The 13,023-nt window shown below is 39.3% G+C and overlaps 1 protein-coding gene across 18 annotated transcripts in view; it reads right to left on the bottom strand.

Moving 5' to 3' along the window:
• The window catches only part of SOX6 (SRY-box transcription factor 6), a 655,048-nt gene that overhangs the window by 226,500 nt on the left and 415,525 nt on the right, over nucleotides 1-13,023 (bottom strand). For all 18 annotated transcript variants that reach the window (XM_066365360.1, XM_066365351.1, XM_066365321.1 and 15 more), the window contains 2 exons: nucleotides 3,400-3,572; nucleotides 276-344 (listed from right to left, as the gene is read on the bottom strand). In XM_066365360.1, the coding sequence (XP_066221457.1) occupies nucleotides 276-344; nucleotides 3,400-3,572 (242 nt within the window). The remainder of the gene's footprint in view (nucleotides 1-275; nucleotides 345-3,399; nucleotides 3,573-13,023) is intronic.

The following is a 13,023-nucleotide window of genomic DNA, read 5'->3' as shown; positions in this document are numbered from 1 at the left end:
AACAATTAGGTTTCCACTAGGTTATGTTAGGCAAATGGCAGAAAGAAAAAAGATAAGGATTTTTCTGCTTATGCATCACATCAGAAAAGAATGCTTAGACCATCACTTAGTCAATATTTCCTACATCCACTTACACAATTGTATGCAACATCCTTGAATAGTAGCCATATTGGTGCTGTTTATAAGAGAAGGGTGCATTTGCAGCATTTTAAATTCCATTTTCAAGGAGGAAAGTATCTGAGTATAATCAGACGAGAGTAATAAAATACACTGACCTGGATCTGTTGCTGCAGGAGATTAATTTTGTGCTGCTGTTGCAGAAGTTGCTGCTGTTGTCTTGCAATCTATCAGAAATAAAGTTACATTAAGTTAAAATGAAATGCTTACACCTTTGCCATTACCTCAGGTAGCTCTCCTGGCATTACAAGAATGCTTTTCTGCACTTCTATGTGAAAGAGTTCCTATAAAACGACAAAGGCAAAATCAGAAATTTGAAGAAAAGCAAAAATTTCAAACCACGTTTCTCTTCTCACCCCCAGCTCTTTATCTGCAGGTGAAAACTGTCCCCCTGTTGCATGTGTGAGCCGCTCATCTGTGTCTGCACTGCTCATCTGGAAAGGGGGGAGTTTGAAAATCTGACCCTTCAAATATAAAGATGGAAAACTCTGGCTACACTTTTTTTTTCTAACGACCTTAATATGGACATGAAGAAAAATCTGAAAGCAAAGACAGAAAAAAAACTTTCTATAAATTATAATATGGTCAACTTTGGTGGAACCCTTTCCGATGTAAAGATTGTCCAAACCGATCAGACAAATATCGTCAAGGGAGTACCAAGAAAACACAGCAAAATGACACAGATTGCTATCTCTTTTTGTTGATTTACAAATATATATCAATGATGTGATGTAGAAAGTATTTTTTAAACAAAATTTAAAATGTATCCATGAATCCTTTGGAGGGAAACGCGTTATAGTCCCTTGTTTCATCCAACAATCAAATCCAACACCTTAACACAGCATCTGGTCTATAAAAAGAAATATTAACTATTTCATGCAAGCCCCACTGAAGACTAAATCTGCCCCTTATGAGAGTAAACAACTTCTTTAAGATAATGGTGTTTACTATAAAACGTGGGTTACACATCAGGCAGCTACTGCCTCAAATGCTTAACTGCTACAGGGGAATGCCCGGTAGTGAGAACACTCTCCAACCTAGAAAACCAGAGAGAAGAGTGGCCAGAGAGGACTTGGTCTAGTTGTGCCTTTAGGCAAGAGTTATGTTTTTTTTTTCCCCCTTTTTCTATTTCCAAAAGCCAATACTCTAGAATGAGCAATGTTGGAAAGAAAACAAGTGTGGATCAGCCTCACCCCCACACCCCACCCTGACTGCCAGCAGTACCCTTTGAGTCTTTTTGATATTTTAGCCTAGAGCAGACAGAAACACCCAAATCACATTTTCATTCAGCAGATGACAAAATAGAAGTCTGATCCCAAACGTTGCTTTAAGGTTTCTAGTAATGACTGGCTCATACTGGAAGTCATGAAAAGCTGTCCCTAACAGAGATGGGACCATTCCTCCCCAAAGCTTTATCAGCAAAATGGAAACAGTATCTAATCAGATTGGAAAGGCCCACTTGCTTTTCACCATTCAACTAAGAAATAAACATAGGGGGTTTGGGGGATGGGTGAAAAAGGTGAAGGGATTGGGAAGTACAAATTAGTTGTTACAGAACAGTCATGGGATGTAAAGTACAGCACAGGGAATATAGTCAATAATATTTAATAACTATGTGTGGTATCAGACGGGTATGAGATTTATCGGGGTGACCGTTTATTAAGTTATATAATGTCTAATCACTGGGGTGTACACCTGAAACTAATATAATATTGTATGTCAGCTGTAATGGAAAACAACAAATGATTTAAATAAAAAAAGAAACAAATGAAATGGACAACTCAATCTGCACTCTAGGTTTAGATGCTGGATTCTCTGAATATTTATTTCCTCTTAGCAAACCAGTGAAACACCACTAGGCATCTAATATTGATGGTCCCTCCTAAATGATAAAGTGCTGCATAGAAATGCATCCAGAACACCACAGTGCAATTACTATCATCCACTCTAGACGCATGGGTTTGACACAGTGAAGTATGGTACATAAGCACCATGTGGCTCAAATTCTGAATTTTATTTGCCAATCGGTTGAGCTACATGCTCGCTTCATTGAGCATGACAACCTAGTTTTAAGTGTCATTTAATTTTCATTTTGAAATATAATTACAAAGTGTTCACTGTAAGATATCACTCGTCTGCAAATGTGTCAAGATTAATTTGTGCTAGCTTATTCACAAGTGTCAATAGTTAATTACTGTGTCATCTCTGGATGGCTAAATGACATTCTAACTTCTGATTTTTTACAGTGTTCCTTTATGTTATTTTCCATTAGGGGCTGAGTCCATATTCCTACATGTGGGCAAATATTCAAGCATATAAAATAACAGACGTCACAACTCATTAAAATCAACAGAGCATATATTGCTCTATATACCCCTATAAAATACATTTAACTGAAAGATAATTCCAGTAATAATGTCAGATTCCTAAAAACTGCACATTAATTTGGGTCTGTCTGATCTAAAGCATCAGAGACTACTCTATAGGATCACTGTTGTTAGATTAATGTACTCTTATGAGACAGAAAAAACACTTGGGAAAGTGATTTATATTTTAAAACATATACACTTAAACTTTGCTATTTCTTCTTTCTCACTTCTAAATCAATGAAGTCAAATTCTTATAGGAGCCATGTGCTAATTTGTTTTCAATGATTTACCTATGCTATAAATAGAGTGACCATAAAATTTAGCATCCAAACAAGGACAACTTTCGCAAGTGGAGGGGAGAGTATTAATACTTATTCCGGAAAATTAACTAGGGCTATTCTGGGAAAACATGTGTGGACACACTAGCTTTATAGTCAAAGAAAATTATTGGATCTGTGGGCTAGAAGATCCTCAAAGTTTTTCTAAACCAGAGCCCTCTTTTTCTGGATGAGAAGAACAAGGCCCAGAGAGAAGTGAGTTACTCATGGTTAAGCTACACTGAGAATGCATGTGCTGCCTATATGAGTAAGTATCCCCGAGTAATTAATCAAATACAAATATTCTTGAATGATATCATTTCAGTTATGCCAGTTGCTATGATGCCTCTTTTTGTTCTCAGTATTCTTAAAGATCCTGATTTCCAAAAGCCTTCTTTCTTTCTTTCTTTCTTTCCTTCCTTCCTATTCTTCTTTTTAAAGGGATGCTTATGACAAGTAAACCAATCACTGTGATTACTCGCTGAGGTTGGCACATTCCACATCTCCAGTCCATCAGCCCCTTTTGCAGGGCTCACCTGTTCTTGCTGTTGGCGAGCAAGGTCCATTTGCTGCCGTTGTTTCTCAATTTGTGAGGCTGCCAGTTTTTTCTGCTCATCGTGCGCTGCCAGGAGCTGCTCCCGTAAACTGATCAGCTGGGTAATCATGGTAGAGAGCTGCCGTTCTTTTTCTGCCAGGCTCTCAGGCGTACCTAAAATGGAAACAAGAATATATCTCACAAGTTTGAGAAAAGTATGAATGAGCAGCAGAAAGAGTGGGAGGGGAGCAGATTCAGAAAGGAACTAACTACCCTAGGACACTTAAAGTCATGGGAGATTCACGGGAGGCCACGGTGAGCGCAGGAACACTACGGAGTGGGAACGGAATGAACTGCTAGGGTTAGTCATTGCCCCAGCCAAGAAAATAGTATTGTTGCCAGTAAAATTCTCTCTTCCCTCTAGCTCTAAAAAACAAAACAAAACTAAAAAGTAGAACCACCTATCCCATTCTCTCCCTTTCAGCCTACTCTTCTCCCCTCCTCTCCCAAATATATCTGAGCAAGTTAGGAAACAGAAGAGGCTGAGTACCAAAGATTAGAAACTATGGGTTGCATTAACGTTATATAATCGCCTCTACCCTTAGTGACTAACCTAGGATCTAAGACATAGTAGGTGCTTAATAAATGTTATTTAAGGAATTTTCTGGTCAGTGCCCTTATAAAATTTTTCTATTGTGCAAAGATCTGTCTCTGAAGCTCAGAAGTCAGGGGTCACTTTCTTAGCCATGCAATGGAAAAAAAACCCAAAAAAACAAACAAACCTGTGTTGCCTCAGGTAAGAAAGGATTGAACCTGATTTTTTTTTTTTCCTGAGGGGATCAAGCTAAAGTTCCCAAGTTCATCCTTAAAGGCAACAATGTTGCTTGGGGGACTCCCTTGCTCCTTTATCATTCATCATTCTTCAAAGGGGAAAAAACAACATTCGAGGTTGAAAAGGTTATGCATAAGGATGTGCTGTTTAATGAATATGATGTCAGTGAACACTTATGGTATGCACTAATGGTGCTGAACAGTCTTTTTATGGGCAAATTGCACAGCTCTCCTAAGTAAAGGGTACAGAATCCTTTTGTGAATCTAAATGAGAGCATTTTACCGCAGCATAAGATAAGAATTTCAACCCACTGTATTTGAGCCATACAGGTTTCATTATGAAGAGATGATCTATGATTTGAAGCTTTTCAGAAAGATGCCACCAGCTGTCAAAGAGGACAAAGATTGCTGATTTTTTGTGTGTGGAAGAGAGATTTTCAATCTCCTTATGAAACCCCCTTCATTCCTGCTAAAAAAATATCAGAGTAATCTGAGAAATTAAAAATATTTTAATTATGAGTGGCCACTCTTTCTGAGTGGCCCATGGAGAAAGGGGGCCTTCAGAAGTTGCTGGCTAGCACTTGCTAGTATATGATTCCCACAGGGTAAGACTGATGTTAGCAGAGAAGTTATGACATGTAAGACTACCTTAGGATTCTTACTGCCAACCCAAGTCCTACACAAACCCAGTCAATATCTTTATCCCTTAAGGTTCACTGATTGGAAAGATGGCCTAAAATCAAAATTAGAAGAAAAATAAGATAAATGAGATGATGTGAGAAAATGTATTTCACTAAAAAGGGAATAAATACTGTACCAAGGATAGTGACATGTTTGTCTTTCTAGCTACTCAAATTGGTGTTTTTAAATCAGTTTTTTTTTTCAGCAATAGGAACTTTAACTTGGTAAAAGAAAGAGCTTCTTGACTCAGAAACATTAAAATATAAAAGCAGGTTCCCACAGAGAATCCAAAATTTTCTTCAAAAGCACCACAAGGTTAGCTAATGTATATGTTAATATAGATAAGAATGAGATGATATAAAACAAGCATGAAATTGGTTTATTTAGTTAATTATTTCATTATTTTTGTGTTTTTTAAATAATTTTTCTGGATGGCATCTATGTATATGTCAAGTACTATGGCAAGAACTAAGGATACCCAAACCATGGTAAGAAGAAGCACAGATGTCCCTACTTTCATGCAATCTGTAGTCCAAAGTGGAGAGACACCTTAATCGAGTAAGCACACTTATAAATATAAACTACAACTAAGTGAGATTTACAAACAAGGCAGATATTTGGGGTAGGTTTAACCAAGATTGGGAGGCTTAGCCAAGTGTAGGGAAGGTATGGCTGAAAAAGTAAGAAATTAACAGGAAGATGAATAGAGTCAATCAGGCAAAGAGTGCGAGGGAGGTCAAGTCGCTTTTCAGAAGGAGCGACCACATAGGCAAAGGCCCTCTGGGGCAGAGAAGGGGGAGTTCCAATGTGTTCCAGAGGGTGAAAGGAGGTAATAAAACTCGAACAAGGAAACTAAGGGGGAGTAGAATACTGGTGAGACCAGAGAGATAGAAAAAGCTCACACCTTTCTGCTCCTTGTAGACAATGCTAATCAACTTCATATTTATTCTAAGATTATTCCATAATCACTCAAGTATTTTAAGCTAGGATAATGTCATTCTGGCTACTGTGTGGAGAATAGTTTGGAAACCTATGGAAATAGATAAATGGGATAGATGCACATTTTATTGCAGGTATTTTTGCAACATTCTAATCTATATGTAATTTTCTTATAATAACTGTCTATATGAAGTAAGTTAAGAGAAAACTTATTGGGTACTGGGAAAGTTACAGAACCATAATTCTCTGTTAATAAAGAAGGGCACTCAGCCTTGGCCAGTGGCTCAATGGATAGAGTATCCGTCCAATGTATGGACATCCCAGGTTCAATCCCCAGCCAGGGAACACAAGAGAAGCACCCATCTGCTTCTCTCTTCCTCCCTCTCCCCCTTCTCCCCCTCTTCTCCTCTCATGCCAGTGGCTCCACTGGTTCGAGTGTTGGCCCTCAGCACTGAAGATAGCTCGGTTGGTCGGAGTGCGTCAGCACCAGGCACCAAAAAATAGCTCAGTTATTTTGAAAATCAGCCCCAGACTTGGGTTGCCAGGTAGATCCCAGTCAGTGCACTTGAAGGAGTCAGTCTACCTTCCCCTCTTCTTATTAAAAAAAAAAAAAAAAATAGGAGCACTCATAGCAAATTTCGGTCAAAGACCAATACAGAGACTAGAAACTTTTCTCTTCTTCCAGGTTCAACAATATATTCATCAATATATTCCTTTTTCACCTCTGCATAGGAAAAAGAGAAGCTGAGGAGAACACATAAGTGACTTCTTAGCCTCTGGTTCAAGGTGAAGCCAACAGGTCTATAAATGAATTGGTGCTTCCAGTGCTAATAGGCATGTAGATCTAACATTATAGAATATCACCACTTTACTGACATTTTTACAAAAAAAGATTCAAATTGTTCCATTATAAAAAATCAGTGACATCTAAGTAAGTGTTTCATTGAACTTAAAAAATACATGTTTAAGAAGATCAGTCAGATATAATATTTTTAAATTGAGGATTTAGGCACTCACCTTAACCTGTCACTACACTTTTTTTAAATTTGAGGAGCACAAGTATATTTAAAAGAGAAAGTCATAACAAATTTTGTTAGAATAAAATGTAGTAGTGTAAAAAATCTAAAATTACCCCTTAATAGAAAAATAATAAATGTATGTGTGTATAATTACGGCAATATATATATATAAAACGATTAGTCCTTTAGGGCTCAAATTAAAGAGAAATGAATTTATACCATAAAACAGCATTCATTCTTTAAACGTGTAGGCTAATTTGTGTGTGTATGCGTGTGCATGTGAGTGTGTGTATGGTCATTTTTCTGTTTGTACCCATTGTATTTGTTCACATATAGTGGTTCAAACACTGTAGTTTAGGGTTTTCTGTTTTAATTAACAGTAAATGTTTATGCCACAGTAATAAAAGTAACCTCAAATCTGAATCACACTGACCAACCAACCTGCAAGCACAAGTTATTTTATCTCAAAAAATATGAGTTTAACCGGTTGGCTCAGCGGTAGAGCGTCGGCCTAGCGTGTGGAGGACCCGGGTTCGATTCCCGGCCAGGGCACATAGGAGAAGCGCCCATTTGCTTCTCCACCCCTCCGCCGCGCTTTCCTCTCTGTCTCTCTCTTCCCCTCCCACAGCCGAGGCTCCATTGGAGCAAAGATGGCCCGGGCGCTGGGGATGGCTCTGTGGCCTCTGCCTCAGGCGCTAGAGTGGCTCTGGTCGCAATATGGCGACGCCCAGGATGGGCAGAGCATCGCCCCCTGGTGGGCAGAGTGTCGCCCCTGGTGGGCGTGCCGGGTGGATCCCGGTCGGGTGCATGCGGGAGTCTGTCTGACTGTCTCTCCCTGTTTCCAGCTTCAGAAAAGAAAAAAAAAAAAAAAATATGAGTTTAATTTCACATGAAACTTTGCTATGGCAAAGGAACTATAACTACCGGAGTACTTGAAGAAGTGGATAATTGATGGGACATAGTGGGGCAACCTAAACACTGTCAGGCCATGGTGAAGGAGACAAAGGACCATATAGAATGCTCTTCTGAGGTAGCTTAACTATATGTAGAAAATCTTATCTTAAATTGTTTCGAGGTTTGATAAAATCAACCAGGAAAAAACGTGTATCAGATCCCGTGGCTCTACCCAGGCCAGCAGAGGTCATCAGTAGCTGCCGAACATCGTCTGGTTCACATCCTGGACTATCTTAAAACAATTCTCTAAAAAGCTTTGCCAGAGAAATGTGTCTCTCCCACGCAGAAATAGAGGCAGTTTCATAAACCGCAAAAGGGGAACCAGCAAGAAAAAAAAAAAAAAAAGCTTCTGTACACAGCTTCTCGACAAGCCAGCGTGCCTGCTTTTATCCAATATCACACACAGTGTGCGCCTGACACTTTCCACTATAAACTGTATCTCTTCTCCAACTCCAAAGACAGTGCAGCAGGTTTTCTTTCCTTTTTTTTTTTCCATGGGGTCGTCTTTATCCCCAAACCACATCTGTCTTGAGTTTCTCTCAGATTAGTCAGGTGGATCAGTGCTCCCCAGGGCCTGCTCCAGCTGAAGTATTTTAATTTGACTAAACACCTGATTTATTTTATCTCTCCGATGAGAAAGGCAGTTTGTCTTAATAGAGCCTGTCAGCCCACAGCCCCATTCACAGCAATTTACAGGCAGCCAGGGACGCTGGAGGAGAAGAGTGCTGTGATTCTGTATTTTATCCTCCTCCAGAAAGCACCTAAAAGCAGCTATTCACTGCTACTGCATGTGGCATTTTAGAACTGAATTAGCTTTTTATTCAAGTAACTACACTTGTTGTGAATAGCTTATCTGTAAAATTGCTACATTCACTACTGATTTTATTAACCTTTGGCTCTATCACAAAATGGTCTTCAGTTAGGAAAGACCTTTAAAATTGACACATTTTTTTTCTTAGGGGCCTTTCTTCCAGTGACTTCAGATTTACTGAGTTTGAGCCATTGAACACTTTACCAGTTGTACTTAAAATTTTGAGTTTCAATAGGAAGTCAATAGTGCGTAAAGAAACACTTTTCAAAATGTAAATATGCCAGCAATTTCCCTCATCAAAAGTTTTCAAATACCATCTTTCACTATAACGGTTTCCAAATCAGCCCTCTAGCCCTTTTGGATCATAATCTGAAGAACTTGAAAAAAATTACTAAAATAGACTCTATTTTTTAACTTCACAAAGTATATCTACCTGTCTCTGTAGGCCCAAAGCCAACAGAGACAATTCAAAATTGATGAGAATTTAAGTAAAATAATAATATAACTAGGGAAAATTTCTTCTTGATATAGAACAAAATATTAAAATAAAAAATCAGCTTAAAATGTATTTAAATTTTTATTTTATTACATCAGCTTAAAAAAAGTTATCCCTACAATCTGCTAGTTAATGTTGCCTCTATGAAATACATATAATTACCATCAGTGGGGCTACGAAAAAACGCTGGACATTGGGAAGCCACTCAAGACTCCTCATCTGGACAAGGCAGTCACCGTGCAAAGCACTTTATCGCACAGAGATCTGTCTCACTTCTTTTATAACATTCACAATATAAACATTTTAAACAGGTCACACTTTTTATAGCTGGCCCCTGAAAGTAGATGAACACTGCTATGTGGTGATACTTAACTTTTTCTAATGAGAAAACACAGAAATAAGCACAGCAGGGGAAAGAGAGACAAAGAGAGCTAAAGTAAGGGAGAGCCATTGGGAGAGGAGGAGAGGGTGGGGTAAAGAAGAGAAGACGTGCCTGACCAGGTAGGGGCGCAATGGATAGAGTGTTGGACTGGGATGCGGAGGACCCAGGTTCAAGACCCCGAGGTCACCAGCTTGAGCGCAGGCTCATCTGGTTTGAGCAAAGCGCACCAGCTTGGACCCAAGGTCGCTGGCTCCAGCAAGGCGTTACTCCGTCTGCTGAAGGCCCACGGTCAAGGCACATATGAGAAAGCAATCAATGAACAACTAAGGTGTTGCAACAAAAAACTAATAATTGATGCTTCTCATCTCTCTCTGTTCCTGTCTGTCTGTCCCTATCTATCCCTCTCTCTGACTCTCTCTCTCTGTCTCTGTAAAATAAATAAATACATAAATACATAAAAGCGAGATAAGATGTGCACAGAGACAGCTAAGTTAAATTTTGTAAATTTCTCTGAGTACTTGTTATCTAGTACATTTTTATATAATGAAGGGCAATGGTTTTAAAACTCAATGTTTACCAAGCCAAATAAAGCTAATGTCAACCAATGGCGTTATCTAGAAAGATGTGGTAGGGAATTTATGACTTCTACCCAATGATTCTGCTGTTTTGGATCCCACGCTACTATAATAAACTTAATAGGATTCAACAGCAACAGGACAAGAAGTCTGGGTGACTACAAGTGGCTGTGTTTGGAACAATGGCACTGGAGAGGTGTTCAGATGAAGATATGCTTTTCCACATCGGTCCTAGAAAGATTAAAGCACTTAACTATGATTCCATAGCAGCATTAAATCAAGGAACTTAGCCAACAATCCAGAAAGATTTGAAATTAAGTTGAAAAGAAAAGCTCTTAAGAGTCAGCCCCCTGGTCAGTTCTAATTTTTTTTTAATGGACATTGTTTGAGAAGAAAGCCAAAATACAATGATAGTCATAAAAGAAAGCTGCATTTGATCTTTTCTGCCCACAGGTAACCTGGTTCAACTGCTGTGTCTCATCCTGCAGCCTCCTCACACATCAGATGGGCTGTGATGTCTCCACTTCACAAGCTTGGTCCATCATTTAGCACTGGCCTTTTTGATATAGCCTTCTTTTAAATGTCACAAAATAGGGCAGCAAAAAGTCAGCAAAAATAAATAGGGTAAGCTGAAGAAACTAACAATCTATCAGAAGGTCCCCTGATAAAAGTTACTTTGTGGTGACTGGCTGAGAAAAAAACCCCTGTCCCAGTGTACCAGCAGCTAATTTGAGTTCTGAATCCAACAACAGTTTTAAAAGCTTTCTACTCTAAAGGGCCCCAGTGCATAATAAAGATAAAGGATTTCAGTACAAAACCACCACAAAGACCTCTATTATCTTATCAGTCTTTGGTTACAACAGCTGAACCAATATGACTAAATTCTGAATGACTTTTTTCAAAACAGCAAAATACTGGAATTTCTTTGTTTTCGCATCAGTCAGCTATTGTCATTGCTCCCATATGCTACTGTCCATTTCTTAGTAAATAAAAAGTTTAATAAATGCAGCAATTGTGCTCTCAGGATTCACTTAGGGACCACTACACAGGAAGTGTGGCTCATGGATTGTTTTGGTGTTGTTTTTTTTTTCACTAAATGTATGAGAATTTCCTTCTTAAAATGTAAACAACTCTCATTTAAAATGTCATTAAAATCTTCTGTGTACAAACAAGGCAAGGATACCCAGGAAATCCTTAACTTCAGGTCACATTCTCCTGTCTATTCCAGGCACACTCACCTCTCCTTCAGCTTCCTCTCTTTCTAGCTGAAAAAGGAAGTCAATTCCTGGATCAACTGAGGTCTATTCATGTTGCAGATCCCAAAAGAGCAAGAACAATCCACGGAACTCTGCCATCTAGGCTCCTAACCTCACAGCTGGTGCTTTTAGCTCATTTTAGGATCCGGAAATGAAGGTATCCTGAAACATCTCTTCTTTAGTATAAGACAGTCTGCCTTTACATTACTGTTCTCTATGGATGTTAATTAGTCAATGACTATATCTCCATAATCCACACATAAAAATGCTAATTTCTGGCCTTTCAGAAACAAAGAATTCTTTGGTCCTTTGGGAAGAAAAACAAAATCACTTGTTTCAATATTGCCACCAAGTATTACAGAATTGGCTCGTTCTCCAGAAGCTCCATGAGAATGAGGAAATAAAAAAGGAAGAATGAAGAAAAATAGGCCTTATTTTAACAGGACATTTTCTTAAAAGATTTATGTGTTACCTTATTTAATCTTCCTCCTAAAAGTAGCATTTCTACTTCCATTTCAGTGATGAAAAACAAAACAAAACACTAAACTATAGAGAAATAAAGACACTTGACCAAATCAGAGTATTTGATTGAATCTGGATTCAGGTCTTCTAATTCTTAATCCAAGTACATCCAGAGCCTAAGAAAGAGGTATCTTCCCTCACCACAGACTTACAATATACACAATAGGGAATTTGTAAAAGTTTGGAGCAATGCTCTAAGACAGTGGTCCCCAATCTTTTTTGGGCCATGGACCAGTTTAATGTCAGAAAATATTTTCACGACCGGCCTTTAGGGTGAGACGGATAAATGAACAAAATAAAATTATGTGACCAGTGTAAAAACTGTGGTATTTTTATTTTATTTTATTTTTTATTTTATTTTATTTTATTTTATTTATTTATTTATTTATTTATTTATTTATTTCTGAAGCTGGAAACCGGGAGGCAGTCAGACAGACCCACATGCGCCCGACCGGGATCCACCCGGCACGCCCACCAGGAGGCGATGCTCTGCCCATCCGGGGCGTCGCTCTGTCGCGACCAGAGCCACTCTAGCACCTGGGGCAGAGGCCACAGAGCCATCCCCAGCGCCCGGGCCATCTTTTGCTCCACTGGAGCCTCGGCTGCGGGAGGGGAAGAGAGAGACAGAGAGGAAGAAGAAGGGGAGGGGTAGAGAAGCAGATAGGCGCCTCTCCTGTGTGCCCTGGCGGGGAATCGAACCTGGGACTTCCGCACGCCAGGCTGACGCTCTACCACTGAGCCAACCAGCCAGGGCAAGTATTTTTAAATATAATTGTCCAACTTACGAGACAAGCGTCAAGAGTGAGTCTTAGACATATGTTAATAAAGGGAATCTGGTCATTTTTTAAAAATAAAACATCGTTCAGACTTAAATATAAATAAAACGGAAATAATGTAAGTTATTTATTCTTTCTCTGCGGACCGGTACCAAATGGCCCACGGACCGGTACCGGTCCGCGGCCCTGGGGTTGGGGACCACTGCTCTAAGAAACCTAGAATTTTTTTTTTCTTAAGTTGGAAACAAGGAGGCAGTCAGACAGACTCCCGCATGTGCCCGACTGGGATCCACCCAGCATGCCCACCAGGGGGCGATGCTCTGCCCATCTGGGGCGTCACTCTGCCACTATCAGAGCCATTCTAGCACCTGAGGCAGTGGCCA

Source organism: Saccopteryx leptura, chromosome 1, assembly GCF_036850995.1.
Source record: "Saccopteryx leptura isolate mSacLep1 chromosome 1, mSacLep1_pri_phased_curated, whole genome shotgun sequence".
NCBI lineage: Eukaryota > Metazoa > Chordata > Mammalia > Chiroptera > Emballonuridae > Saccopteryx > Saccopteryx leptura.
This window is presented reverse-complemented; position numbering and strand designations above follow the sequence as displayed.